The sequence below is a fragment of the Papilio xuthus genome, unplaced genomic scaffold (genome assembly GCF_000836235.2).
Source record: "Papilio xuthus unplaced genomic scaffold, Pxut_1.1 DF827679.1, whole genome shotgun sequence".
In the NCBI taxonomy this organism is placed as follows: Eukaryota; Metazoa; Arthropoda; class Insecta; order Lepidoptera; family Papilionidae; genus Papilio; species Papilio xuthus.
This window is the reverse complement of record NW_013530970.1, coordinates 4325975-4340747: the sequence shown is the minus strand read 5'-3', so window position 1 is coordinate 4340747 and position 14773 is coordinate 4325975. Positions and strand designations below refer to the sequence as shown.

Below are 14773 nucleotides of genomic sequence, written 5' to 3'. Positions count from 1 at the left end.
AGAAGAAGAAGAAGAAGAAGAAGAAGAAGAAGAAGAAGAAGAAGAAGAAGAAGAAGAAGAAGAAGAAGAAGAAGAAGAAGAAGAAGAAGAAGAAGAAGAAGAAGAAGAAGAAGAAGAAGAAGAACTTACATATTACGGAAAACATACTAGAATACTGAGCCAAACTAGTATATACTGTGACAAGGCAAAATTTGATATTAGCTATTACGTATCTGTCATGTTCGGCGTGACAAACTTTTATATTTAAGCGTTATGACAGGATAAGAAAAATATTAGATTGCCCAGTAAGTTCATGCTGCTTTATAAGGAAAATTGAAACCCTTTTCTCTTAAATTTTTGGAAATATTTTTAAATTATATTGGTACGACTCTACATCTAAAACGTCTTTTATTTTTGGCCAAAAATTTAATAATTAGTTTTTATCTTAACCAATGAAATGAAATTATTCACAATATAGAAATTTTTGTGACGTTTGATAATGGTGGAAATCCGAACATGAGTCCACTTCAGCTACAGTCTATTCTAAGCTTCCTATCGAAAATCGGAACGAGCTTTCTGGGCAACCTATAATGTTAATACAAAGTGTCAACTGAATGTAACAGAAGTAGTTTATTCAAAATTGTACTATAAGTATATAGAGATAGAGTTCAATTTTGTCAAATGTTACGATATTTTTGCACACCTTGACTGCTTCGTTACTTATGACGCTGTGGCTACTACGATATTTATGGGCACCTTGAATGTACTCAGATACATATGACGCTGTGTATGTACCGATGTTTTTGAGCAGGATGAGTGTATCTATTAATTTGAGGACTTTTGTTGTACCGACATAATTGCATATCTTGTCTGTTACGGTGTTTATGACGCTGACTGTACAGTATACGAAAAAATCGTAATGAATCTCAATAATATTATAAAAGCGAATGTTTAGATGGATAGATGTTTGTTTTTAGGAATCTCCGGAACGGATTTTGATTTAATTTGAGCGAGATGTTGAACATAATCTGGAAGAACACATAATCTACTCATTGTATTTTTTTTACTCCGCGCGGACGGAGTAAACTAGTATTTTATAAACCGACTGACAGTGGATTTTAGTCAATAACAACTAAAATAAAAAATAAAACACAAAAAAGACTAGAAAGTATGAAGGAGACAATAACGTTTATTTTTATTCATTTGATGTTTTCCTTAATTTAAAGTTATTTACATGGTGCTCAGCTATTCTGTATACAATTGTTCCTCGCCTCATTAAATTACTGTTTAGCGCTCTAAAATAACATTTCAAAAGAGACTCATCATTCTCTTCCGGGTATAAATAATCATTTAATTCATAACATAAATAATCGTCAGGACAATCCAATGCTCTGAGGCATCCAGCATATTCTGACCATAACATTTTTCGCCATTTCACATTATGCCTCTGAGCTAATGGCACCAACACGCATGCAGCAAAGCATGGGTCTCCATAGCTTACTCCTTGAAAATGTTCAAGAAATTGCATATAAAAATCTTGGAAGTTATTTAAACCAGTTAGATCTTTATCAAAATTAAATTTGTTTCCACTCTTGAAAAGAACTTCAGTGCATTTACGTAAAAGTAGCTTGATTGAAGGTTCCAGAAATAATGAATTATCACAGAGGAAAACACACATAATGCGACAAAACCTGTCAGTTACATCAATTTCTTTTAAAAGATCAGGAAAGCACATTTCATTGAAAAGAATCCATTCCAAACTACTGTTAAGGATAAGTTCTTTTGTCTTAGCTTCTTGTTCTGCCACTTTACTAGCATGTTCACCAGCTACTTTAGGAGTGGACTTTACTTCCTGACTGTTGCCATAAAGAGTCAAAATTGGCAAATAAATCCAGTCTCTGGGTAGTATGGGTTCTTTCCATTTCTTCAACACAACATTCAAGTTACTATTGGAGTAGTTTAGATTAATAACACTACTATAACATGATTTTATATCATTTGCATCTGTCAGAACTTTTGTAACTCCATCTTTTTCCGATAAAGATAAAAGACTGAATAGTCTTTCCGAACTGAACCATTGTTTATTAAATATTATATTATCAAAAAGAAACTCCAATTCCATCTTTTTATCTGCACGAAGTATATAACACAGTTTATTAGCAACAGTGTATAGCAAATCTTTTTCAGACTCTGCAAAATTACATTGAGTTGCGATCTTTATAATATAAAATAGAAAGTCAGTTTCCATTCTTGTAAACCAATTGTCACATAAAGTAGGCCTTATATTTGCGAATTTTCTCAAATACTTCAGAATATGTTCAATGAAACCATTTGAAATATTTATGTCATTAATGATTGCCAATAATTTAAACAGAGATGTAAGAAACGGTATTGGAGATTTCATATTTAAAATGGGTAAATTACTTTGTGTTGAACCATTGACTATACTATTAAGGTTGACTAGATTTTTGATGGTATGAAAACTGTTATTCTCGATTCCAGATAGTAAATTTGAACTTAGTACCAAGTGGTTGATTATTCCCTTAAAACCGGGTGATTTCATTAAATTTTCCAAAGTAATATTTAGAAATGGCATCGTTTGATTCTCGTTTTTCATAACAGTTGCACAACAATCCAGGATAGAACATACAAATCTTAAATGACCACAAGTAAAACTTTGACCACAAGTGAAACTTGACACTTGAGAAATCCATTTTTTTACTCCTTCTCTCAATAATGGATATATTTGATGCTTATAACTATCCAGATTTAAATTGCACTGGAGCAATTTATTAATAAACTGTAAAACAACAGCTGCATGACTTGCAGATATTATTGATGATTTCATATCAACATCAGTTCCTTGAACATGATTATACAACATTGTTATTACCGTAGGACAAACAGCAAGACAACTTTCAAGACCAAGTCCATAATGAAGTAGATTAGATAATATACTCAAGGCTTCTATTTGAATTTTAAATCCATATGTACCATCAACTTTTGAGCAAATGTACTCAGATAAAGGTTGCAATATTCCATATTTTATAATCATTGTATCTCCAATTTCTTTTGTTTGTAATGTTAGAACACGTAAAAATTTTAAAGCAGATAATATTGGTTTTCCCTTGTACACAATGTTTGGATCAAAATTAAAATTAATGCTAGTTTTTGGTATAAAGTTGGTAACAATAACAGACATCAGATGATCCATTTCAATAATTTTGTTCACAGTACTTTCAGAGTCTCTACAAAGTCTGATTAAAATTTGTAAACTGAATTGGACACAATTGAAATTAGGTTTTATCATGTCCAATATGTAATAGATTCTCTGGAGTATATCAGTTCTTAAAAGAGCTGCAATCAAGTCTATTTCAGCAAGATGAAAATCTTTAAACTCTGATTCTTTAGATTCAAGTTCTACAATTTCCGATTTATCATTTTCAAGACAAGGTTGGTACGAACCTTCTTCAAAGCCTATTAAAGCATCAAGAGCTGCTTCATCTATTTTGTTGTAAAGTAAATTTCTCATAGCATTCAGTGCGGGTTCTAAAATTATAGTTTTATTTTCATCCATTGCTATTCTTATTATAAAAAAGAGTTTGGTAATTGGTAGTTCCAGTGTGTCTTTGTAGGTACCAGCGATATAAAATTCTAGAATACCAGCTATTGTATTAAGTGCCATAACTCTTTGTTGGATTATGGTAGAGCGGGATAGCTCTATAAGTTCTATGATGGAGTATCCAGGTCTATGTGGTTCTTCACCATGATGGTATAATGTTTTTGTCATTTCTGTGTATTTACTTGTATATGGCAACAATAATCCTCTAAAGTCAAATCTTGCTTCATATAGCTCTTCTGGTTTGTCTTCTTTGCTCTCTGAAATTGCCTTCATCCATTCTAGTTTGTCTTTTTCAAGTTGGTCAAAATGTACCCATTTGTTAACATTTGGATTTGACAGTATATCATTATCCTGTATATATTGATCATTTAGTTCTTTTTCTTCATTATTTATGGTCTTTACTTCTTCTGTGCATGGCTTACTTGAGTCTGTTGATTTTGAGCTTGTAACACTTTGCGCTTCTTCTTTTGAAGTTGTTTGTTGACGTTTAGTTTTGATATATTCTATTAATTTGGGATCCAAATTTGATATTATTTTTTGCTGTTCCTCCAAAATCTCTTTTTCTGACATGCTTCTCAATGTTTCATTATTCTCATTATGAATTGAATCTGCATCTTTTGATGATATAATGAAACTTTTATTTGGAAGATTTGAGGGCTTAGGTGATGGTTGTTGGTTTATTAAAGATGATTTACTAGAATGTGGTTCATCAATATCCATTTTCATTTTTTTTATACCCCCTAATTTTTCTAAGTGCTGAGCATGAATACTTTTACGTCCTGGTGTAATGGACGGGTCAAGTTTAATAACCGCCGGAAAACCCTCGGATGGAATTTGATCATTACAATGAAAATCAATTTGTTTATCACTATTTTTTTCAATAATTGTGCCTAATACAGATGGTAATGCTTTAGGGTAATATACTTTGTCATCATCGATTTCTACACTCTTATCATCTACAGATTCGCAATTTTTTTCCACAATTTCACCCATAAAAGTACTAGTGCTTGCTTCAGTACGTGGCCGTTTTTCATTATTACCAGGGAGTCCTTTGGAAACTGCATATTTCGAAGGTTTTCGGAAAGTTGTTTCATTAGAGATAGTTCTTTTAGTTGTTTGATGTTCTGTGCGACGTAAATTAACTACTTGTGCTGCCGGTTGATAATTTGTGTTTTGGCTTTTTTCTTTTAGAAACTCCTCCTGCATTTTTAATAAGTCATCTTCGGTTTCTCCTGGCTTAGGCCTGCTTATCATTTTTACGAAATATAACTCTCAATCAGATCAGAAAACAAAACTACATTACATTATTCATTTCAGAAGCTTCTATCACTCATATTTTTCCCAATCGATCGATAACATAAAATGTTGTCTTTGTTTGTTTTTCTTTTTTTTTTAATTTTATGACCTGGTAACATAGACCTTTAGGTCATATCTTATTTGGTCTTTGGTTGTAAAGAGAAGCATTGCACAATTTAAAAACTTCCAGTTCTTTGAAGTTAATCTTAGAAATTGTGCTTATGTTTGTAATATAGATTTAAATACAATGTCAGTGTCGGTGGCTCAGGGATTAATGGGATTGAAACCCGCCATTTACCAATGTGTTTTTTGATGTTCGATACACGTTCATATGTACTTTTGTCTACATTTGTCCGACGTTTTTATGGTGAAGGAAAACATAGTGATGCAACCTTCACATATCTGAAAAGAAATTGAAAGACACATGACGGTGGGGACGTATAGTAAGCTGATAATGATGAAATACAATGTCCATTTTATTAATTAACTAGTAATACTGTTTTAACTTTTTTGCCTTCCTTATGAGTATGGTAACACCAACCATGTGATATTTATATTTTTGATTTGTTTTGGTTGCCTATCATGTGTCAATGTCAACTGAAAACGTGTATGATAGGTTATAAGTTTTAAAATTAGTGTTTTTGTAAGTTTAAACTGAATATATTCAAGATGCCTAAAGCAAAGCCGAGTTTAGACAAACTAAAGCATCCAAATAGCAGGAAGACAATTTCACTCGCAAAAAAGATGATAAAAGGTGAAAAGAAAAATCAAAATAAACTTGGTACACATATTAAAAATAATTTAATCGGTGAAAAAATTATGTGGTTTAAGGAAAGAGTACCTCCGGATTGTACCACTTTAACTAAAGAACAAACTTTGGATTTAGTACAAACTTATTTGTCACGATTTGACGAGGAATTGGAACAAATAGCAATTAAAAATTCAGTTGGTCAAAGGAAAAGTCGCCAGCACGCGAGTAGAGAAGATATCATAAAAATAACGAAGGAACGCGAGGTGGGAGAGTTTGAATCGTGCGGCCTGGAAATGCCAGATTTAATGAATCCACAACAAATGGAGGTTCTAAAGAATTGGAATGGTGAATTGAGATTTCTACAGCACTTCAAATTAAAAAGGATATCAAGGAAAATGTTACAAGATTGATATTTTTATTATATTGTTAATAAAGGATAAGTTTGAATTTGTATTTACTTGACTATTACTATCTGCAAATATTCTAATGCCTAAAAATAACGAAGTTTTTCTATACCTGACTTGGAAACAATAACTGGATATGCGTATATATAAACTAATTAGTTTATAAGCAGCTCATTAATAAGACTTTTAAGTGAATTATTATATATTCAGCTAACTGATTTTAACATCTTTATAATTATTAATGGCTGCACAATTTTTAAATTAAAGTTAAAAGGAAATTCAGTTAAAGATGACTTTTATTAAATTAATATGTACAATATTACAAATAATACATAAACAAACAATAGTTCCTTAGCATGAAATCAGATTTAAATACATGTTTCCAATATGATATACATACAACAAAAAATAATCAGTCACTAATTGTATCACAATAATCTAAAGAAATAAATAGAACACAAGTTTAATGGAACCAGCTATTTGCAAAACTTTGACTAGATTATTCCAATTGGATTTTTGCTGTTTTATGCCTAAGAGTAAGAGTAGTTATCAATAAATATAAAGCTTTGAAAGTTAATAATTTCTTTTGTTACCTTTATTTAGACATTTATGGGTCTACTATATAATTTACAGTGAAGGAAAACATAGTGATGCAACCTGCACATACCTGAGAAGAAATTCAAAGATATGTGTGAAGTCAACCAACCCGCACTTGGCCAGCGTGGTTGACTATGGCCTAATCACCCTTAACTTAGGGTAGGCTCTGAGCCCCTCGGTGGGGACGTATAGTGAGCTGATGATGATATAATTTACTCCTACAAGATGCTATATTTCGTGTTGAATGAACTTTTGATTAATATTTTATTAATTATTAGTTAAAACAACTTAATGGCAGTACTACCTACTACATACAATTGCCAAACATAACCTTTGGTAATCCATATAAACATAAATTCATTAAAATCGGTCCAGCCGCTTCCGAATACAGTCAATAAAAGCAGATACATAATTATTTATATATAGTGTTTTGCAGAATATATTGGTAACACATGACTGTAAAATATTAGAAATGACACAAAAACTGAATTATATTTTATCAAAAAAATACAGTTCGCAAATAGCTGGTTACATTCAAATTATTTCCCAAATAGGTAACTTTTTTTGACGAAAATATTACTTTCTTGTAAATAAAATTCATTGAAAATTTGTGAATACACAGATATTATTTAAACAATTAAATTGGTAATATTTCATCGATAGTTGATTTTGTAAGTTATATAAGTTGTAACTAACTTAAGTAAGTGTAACTTTATCATTATTATTACAAAATTTCAAACTAAAAGAAATATTTGAAATACATACAATTGATAAGATATAAAAGGCTTTGTCTTTTGAAATAATATGTTGGAAAATTAAAAACAAAACCTACTGATATATACCTAACTGACAAATATATCCCAGGACACTAACCATGAGTTTCCGAGACCGAAACCTCCGTTTAAAAAAGTATGTTTTAAACGGAAATTTTGGTCTCAGAATCTCATGGTAAATGATATATATTTTCCACTGAGCTGTGCAATTCACGAAATTGCTAATTAAAACAAAAAATGTCTTTACAATTTTTGATAAATTGATATTATATAGTAAATCAAACTAAATAGTATCAATTAAAAAAAAATAACAACAATGGCATTTGAAATATTATATTATGCAATTTAAAAAAAAAACATAAAATGATGTTCAGAATTTTTATAAAGTACTAGGCTACCATAAATTATATTTCATTTAGAAGTTTAATTTTGTTTGGACAATAATTTAAATTTCATATTATAGCAATACCAATAAAGTAATAATCATTTTTTTTATTAATTACATCTATTTTAATAAATAAATATATAATCAAATTATTACATTTTTTGAACCAATACATATTATTTATGTCACAATTCTTCAAAGGATTTTTTGAACATACAAGGATATATTAATAATGTTATATATAGAAATACAGTTTAATTGTAATTAAAATAGGACTTTTGACTTGTTTTCAAAACATTACATTTTTAATATTAAAATGTTTATTCCATATTACAATTTCCTAATGTGCCTTTACATATGTACAAAAAGTCAAATGACCTATTATAATTACAATCAATATATAAGAGTTTATTTATTATTAAAATATAATAGAACTAAAATTATTGACTAACACTACATAACTAGGCACTTCAATTACAATATTAAATTTTTAAGTAGATGATAAAAAAAATCTCACAACTTTGATAATTTTTCAGAATATATACAGTTCATAAAACATTTTATTTATGACTTATATGTGAACGTTACATCTAAATGCAGTAAGTTTCAAGCATGGAAGGAAAAATGTAGGTTGTACTAATTTTTGATCCATTCTTTACATTTAAAAAAGGGGCAATGTTATAGAGAGCATTTCGTTCAATCACAATCATACTGAATGAAATTCGTACTCCGTTTTTCTGTTAAACAAATCAAGTGAATAATGGTAGATGATAGAAGTCATAACCTCTCTGTCCTCGTGCAGCTAACCAGATGTAAACAACGTGATAAGCTCCTGGAACAAAGCATATCATACCGGCAACAAAGAATACAGCACCTTGGAGTCCATTTTCAGGTTCGGCAACAGCAAATGCTCCCATACCAAGGAGACCTACTCCTACCAGAAGGAGGATGACGGCTGCACAGACCGTTTTCCAATTCTCTCGGACTTTAGGATGGTTCCAACAGTACATTGACTGTGTAGCTTCTACATATTCGTGGATTAATGAGTCCGAGTCCCTTGATGTTGTATCCTCTGTACATTTGTATGTTTTACTGTAAAAGACAATTGATATTTAGATATTACTAATTTAATAAGTATAAAAGTTGATCTTGAAAGGTTTGTGAATACTGCTAAATGATTTTTTTGACGTTTTTGTTTTCTAGTGGTCACCAATTGGTTGAAATAATAATGAAGTTTTGTTTTACATATTAATAATATAATGGATAATAGAAAGTCATGATTATTAATTTTGCGTTAGTTTCCATTTCTTCATTTTCCGTATTGTCAGTTTACAAACATATGCAATGTAACATTATAGTGTTACCTTGAACTGCACAAACAAGATAAAGATATCTCAACTGTACAATAATTTAATTTAATTCATACATTACTCAGGCTTCTTATTGATCTACAGAATATTATTTATCTATGTATTGTTGTATTCAGATATCTTAGTGGTTCTTAACTTCCTATGTGTTGATACACAGTATAATTTTATATTTTTTTTTTATATCATAAGGTGGCAAAGAGCGAGCAGCCACCTGAAATAGCGAAGTGACCGTTGCCCATAGACACACGCATATGCGTTGCCTACCTTTAATCTACGGAGGAAACTATGCACAGAAAGAAAACATTTTCATGCATCCTCTCATCCGGAAAGTCCACTTCCACTTCCCATCCTTTCCTTATAAGAAAAAGGTGGGAAGGGAAAGAGGACTAAATTAGGCCTCCGGGATGCACACTCATCAGACGAAACGCGGAATTGCTTCCACTTCACACCTGTCTTCTTTGTGGTCGTGGTATTTCACCGGGCGAACCGGGCCAATTCGTGCGAAGATTATTTAGAGTAGCAATTATTTGCAACACTTTATGTACCAGCATAGAATAAACGTAACCTGTATATTATAGTTGTTTATTGCAGAAATTAAACAACATTATGATGAAGAAAACTAATCTTCAAAGTTTAGGCATTTATTTTTTAGGTTTGTTTTTCACATTTCGATCCTATCTACAAAGCCTTTTATCATTCAACATACAAATGTTAACAAGATAAGTAAAATTGTATGAGAATGCTATGAGACTGTTATAGTTTTATGTTCTACTTTCAACTAATATTAGCGAGTATTTAGCATATCGTTATGGTGTGAATAAGTATTCTAACGGATCGCAAGATTAGTTCAAACACCTTTGCCCCACTACGGAAAAATGACTCACGGAAAGGTCAAGAACATCTTATGGTTTACGGGAGATGGACTTTTTGTACGGTGTTTATGAATGGACTTTTTAAAATAAAAACAATTAAAGACACCATACCTGGCTATATAGTCACCGCCATTCTTGTATTTATTCTGCAGAGGAGATCTATCACCCGTCGCACCGTACACTTTTATCGCTTCATCGGTTTCCTCTTCAAAAGCGTCATCGATTGAAAAACGTTTGTCACTATTACCGAATGGTCGAGTCATTGTTGAATATTTTATTTGGTGGGCTCGTTATGTGAAGCAAAACATTACAATAAATGTAACGTTCGCACAAAGGCAAAACACAGCTGTCAATTTGTCATATCAACATGCGCCATATTGATCAAGTACGTGTTGCGTTCTGAACCTACAACGCTTAAACAAGCAGATAACTTTATCATGTTCTTTAAATACTATAATTTTAACCCAGTTATTATACTGACCCAACTTGAACCCCGCTAATTATAATTATCAATTGTTTTATATTCCAGGAAACTACGTTAATTACATTTAATTCACCTTTAATAAATCCTAATTAAACGCAAAGTTGTATAAATTTGAAAGCATAGTTTGAAGTACAAACGTATGGTACCAAGAAAACTTAACAGGCTCAGTCCAAAGTGGTAGTTTCTTCTGATATTCTTTGAAGTCTCACGGGTGAAATTGTGTTGGGGTTGTGGAAATATATAATTTTCTCTTTAGAATTACAAATATGAATGTAATTTTGTATGTCAATGTCAAGTCAATTGTCAACTTGTCAACACTTGTCAATTTCCACATGTTAATGTTTACGTTTTTCTTGAACTACATTTATTTGATTGAAAAATGGTTAACAAAGATTGGATTAAAGTTACACCTGCTTTATCAAAACCAGTACTGAGATGCATTCATAAACAAGGTTTTAAAACAATGACTCCAATACAAGCAGCTGTAATTCCTCTTATATTATCATGTAAAGATGTTGTGGCAGAGGCAGTTACTGGATCAGGTAAAACTCTCGCCTTTGTTGTTCCAATGCTAGAAATGCTATTAAAAAAAGGAAAAGAATCACCGTTGCGGAAAGATTTCGTTTATTCAGTCGTTATATCGCCAACAAGGGAACTAGCCACACAAATTTTTCAGGTAATTTTTGTTTACTTGTCACTTATAGAGAGGGACTTATGTTGAATGATGACTTATAATAATGTTAAGAGTTAAATATAAAACTAATCTTTTCGTGTTATGTCTTTACAGGTTATAGAATTATTTCTAAAAGAACCAGAGCTATCACATATTACACTCGCATTGTTGGTTGGAGGAAGGCCAATAGATGTGGATGTAGAAAGCATAAGCAAAGGTGCACAGCTGGTAGTATGCACTCCTGGTCGCTTAGAGGATCTATTGTCAGAGAGGAAACAACTTAATTTAGCTGGCCGGCTAAAAGAATTGGTAAGAGTTTTTTTTTTGTAGGAATTTAGAATTTACTTATAATGAAAAATTGTGATAGAATTGGTGTATAGTGTGAAAGAGGATTTAAGATGACTCATTGAGATCTAAAGGGAGTTAGGATTTCCCCTGTAGAAGGAAGTTTATGAATTACATTAAAATTCTTTCAGGAATTCTTAGTTCTTGATGAAGCAGACCGTTTATTAGACCTTGGCTTCAGTGCTACACTCACAACTATACTTCAGTATTTACCAAGACAACGAAGGACAGGTTTATTTTCTGCAACACAGACTAAAGAATTACAAGATCTCGTGAGAGCTGGATTACGTAACCCTGTTCTAATAAGTGTTAAAGAAAAGTCTACAATAAGTACACCACTAGCTTTAGAAAATTTCTATGTAATAGTGGAACCGCAAGATAAATTCTTGTTTCTTTTAAACTTTATAAGGAATAGAAAAACAATGAAAGGGTTGTTCTTTTTACCGACTTGTGCGTGTGTAGATTATTGGGCAGATGTTTTACCATTGTTTATACCTGATATGAAGATGTTTGCAATACACGGCAAAATGAAACAGAAACGACATAAAATATTGGAACAATTTCGTGAAGCTGATAATACAATACTGCTTTGTACAGATTTATTGGCTAGGTAAGCAAATTTGTCGTATCTACTAGCTGTCACCCGCAACTTCCGCTCGGAAATAAAGGAAAATTTAATAAGTAGCCTGTGTTCTATCCGTTGAGCAGTTCCGGAGATACCTACAAACATCCAACCGCCCATCTAAACATTCACATTTATAATATAAGTAAGAAGTAAGATTAATGTTGTTTATTTTTCTTGAATTATGGCTGTAACTAAATAATGAATTATGTTCTATGGTGCATGTCCAACGAACTAGAAACTAATAGGTACATACCAAACTATGGGTATGTATAGCTATTATTGGTACATAATGTTGTCTCCATTTTGTCAAATAGAATGAAAGGGATGACAATATGTTTAAATAGTTTTCACAACTGTAGTTCTTTTGTTACTTTGTATATTTCAGAGGTTTGGACATACCTGAAGTAGAATGGGTGGTGCAATGGGAACCTCCTACTAGTCCTGCTGCTTTAGTACACCGTGTGGGACGTACAGCTCGTGGAGGTGCTAAAGGTTTCTCATTACTGCCATTATTGCCAACTGAAGACTCATATGTACCTTTCATCAAGACCAATCAGAAGGTGGAACTGAAAGATTGGCGGAAATCAACCGATGAGATAAAAATTAGTCAGAAATTAAGAGATAAGGTTTGTAATTTGTTTGTTGAAGTTATATTGAGTTTAGCTGATTCTATAATTAAAACTTTCTTATAACTTTAATCATTATAATACGAGTTTTTATCTGTATTTAAGCGACACGTAAACTCAAAAACTACTGGTCCAATTACAAAAATGCCATCATAAAGCTTTCGAAAAGTAACATAAGCTATGTTTATTACAAGTTTTTTTTTTAGTTCGGACGATCTTAAGGCAAAAATTTAGTAATTGCTATGTACTATAAACCTGTGAACTGTTTTTTTTTAAGTTTTATCAATATTATTTCCATTGCCTATTCAGAATTATAAATAAATAATGAACTAAATTATATAAGTAATTAAAAATATATGAAAGTCGAAAAAACCACCACTTTCAGGTTTTAACAATATTACATGAGCAACAGAAAAAAGACAGAGGCATATTAGATAAAGGTCAACGCGCATTTGTATCTCATGTACAAGCATATTCTAAACATGAATGCAATCTTCTCTTACAACTCAAAGAGTTACCGCTAGGTCACATAGCAACAAGCTATGGTCTGCTGAAGCTACCACTAATGCCGGAAATCAAAGACGAACATAAAAAACAATTCATTGGACCTATAGAGGAAATAGATTTTAATTCAATACCGTATAAAGACAAACAGAAGGAAACAAGCAGATTACAGAAGTTAGAAGAATACAAAAAGACTGGTATTTGGCCTTCTAAGAAAAAAAAGAAGATGGTAAGATATTCAACTATTTGTTACAATACTAGCTGTCACCTACGACTCCGTCCGCGTGGTATTAAAAAAAAACTTAAAAAGTAGCCTATGTGTTCTTCCAGATTATGTTCTACATATGTATCAAATTTCATCGAAATCTGTTAAGCTGTTAAGAAGATACCTCCATCCATAATATTAGTAAGATTTTGGTACAACTGTGTTTTTTGTCATAGGTTCAATCACAACCATGGCAACAGGCTAAGCAGAATAAAGAAGAGAGAAAGGAACGGAAGAAGAAGAGGAGAGAAGCACAGAAGGCAGAGGGAAAGAGAGGTAAAAAGCGGCGCGCGGTCACACAAGAAGAAATAGACGAACTGGCAGCCGATGTTGCGCTTATAAAGAAATTAAAGAAAAGAAAAATAACTAAAGAACAGTTTGATGATGCATTTGATGTAAATAAATAGTGGATATTTTAAAGATTTTTTTTTCTTGCGACCTTAGTTTTGTAAATGGTGGTAGATATATGGTTATATTTAATTTTAATTTACAAACGAAAATATTACTTGAGTATTTTCTTACTCGGAACCTACCCTAAGTCAAGGGTGACTAAGCTATCGCGGACGAAAGCGAAAGCGTGCCGGTGGACCCGTCCTGTTACGTTGGAGGAACAGAGAGGTTCAGTGGGTATGCCTTCGTTAAGGAGGAGAAAAAAAGGAGTAACTAGGCTAGTCAACACTGGTCAAGCGGGGTTGACTTCACACATATCTTTGAATTTCTTCTCAGATATGCAAATTGCATCACCATGTTTTCCTACACAGTAAGAACATCGGATAAATGCACTTTTAATACGATACACTGTATTTTTAATTAAAAAAAATAATATTGTTTTTTTTTAATGTCTAAAGGAATGTCCGTAGGTTTAAATAATACCACCAATGAAAATAGTAAAATAGACATTTATTTCTGTATCAACTTTCGTAATTGCAACATTTGATCTGAGTATTCAATACCTAACAACAAGGCACTTATAATCTAATAGAATATTGTCAATTTAAATCCAAATTGTATGCATGTTTTGGCACTTTCCATTCTAACACCTAAATAATTTCTATTGTGCGTTTATATTTTACTATTTTCACTTCGATTCACGATTTTTTATTTAAATCAAAAATGAATTTATTACAATTGAAAGAAAAATCGTTCGTTAAAACTCCACAGTTCGTATGTTTTAGTAGATTTACTTTCATTGTGAACAATTT

At 31.6% G+C, this 14773-nt stretch overlaps 4 protein-coding genes across 4 annotated transcripts; 2 read left to right on the top strand and 2 right to left on the bottom strand.

Moving 5' to 3' along the window:
* Positions 1–1141: 1141 nt before the first annotated feature.
* Positions 1142–4978, bottom strand: LOC106117902 (uncharacterized). The gene has a single exon (XM_013312413.1). The coding sequence runs from the start codon at positions 4853–4855 to the stop codon at positions 1175–1177; it is 3681 nt and encodes a 1226-aa protein (XP_013167867.1). The 5' UTR covers positions 4856–4978; the 3' UTR covers positions 1142–1174.
* Positions 4979–5422: 444 nt separating this feature from the next.
* LOC106117703 (translation machinery-associated protein 16 homolog) lies at positions 5423–6101 on the top strand. Its single transcript, XM_013312106.1, has one exon. It carries the CDS (start codon positions 5567–5569, stop codon positions 6056–6058), a length of 492 nt encoding a protein of 163 aa, XP_013167560.1. The 5' UTR covers positions 5423–5566; the 3' UTR covers positions 6059–6101.
* A 2191-nt stretch (positions 6102–8292) lies between these two features.
* LOC106117952 (transmembrane protein 134) lies at positions 8293–10417 on the bottom strand. Its single transcript, XM_013312484.1, has 2 exons — positions 10161–10417; positions 8293–8899 (listed from the first exon to the last, which is right to left on the bottom strand). The coding sequence occupies exons 1-2, from the start codon at positions 10310–10312 to the stop codon at positions 8557–8559; spliced, it is 495 nt and encodes a 164-aa protein (XP_013167938.1). The 5' UTR covers positions 10313–10417; the 3' UTR covers positions 8293–8556.
* On the top strand, positions 10350–13978 carry LOC106117951 (probable ATP-dependent RNA helicase DDX55 homolog). Its single transcript, XM_013312483.1, has 7 exons — positions 10350–10434; positions 10579–11209; positions 11321–11515; positions 11683–12161; positions 12562–12802; positions 13188–13535; positions 13748–13978. The coding sequence occupies exons 2-7, from the start codon at positions 10913–10915 to the stop codon at positions 13976–13978; spliced, it is 1791 nt and encodes a 596-aa protein (XP_013167937.1). The 5' UTR covers positions 10350–10434; positions 10579–10912.
* Positions 13979–14773: the final 795 nt, after the last annotated feature.

Coding starts and splice junctions, on each gene's coding strand:
- LOC106117703 (XM_013312106.1), top strand. CDS start 5,567: ATGCCTAAAGCAAAGCCGAGTTTAGACAAACTAAAGCATCCAAATAGC.
- LOC106117951 (XM_013312483.1), top strand. CDS start 10,913: ATGGTTAACAAAGATTGGATTAAAGTTACACCTGCTTTATCAAAACCA. Junction 11,210..11,320: donor TAGCCACACAAATTTTTCAG/GTAATTTTTGTT, acceptor ATGTCTTTACAG/GTTATAGAATTATTTCTAAA. Junction 11,516..11,682: donor CTGGCCGGCTAAAAGAATTG/GTAAGAGTTTTT, acceptor AAATTCTTTCAG/GAATTCTTAGTTCTTGATGA.
- LOC106117952 (XM_013312484.1), bottom strand. CDS start 10,312: ATGACTCGACCATTCGGTAATAGTGACAAACGTTTTTCAATCGATGAC. Junction 8,900..10,160: donor GGCGGTGACTATATAGCCAG/GTATGGTGTCTT, acceptor TGTCTTTTACAG/TAAAACATACAAATGTACAG.
- LOC106117902 (XM_013312413.1), bottom strand. CDS start 4,855: ATGATAAGCAGGCCTAAGCCAGGAGAAACCGAAGATGACTTATTAAAA.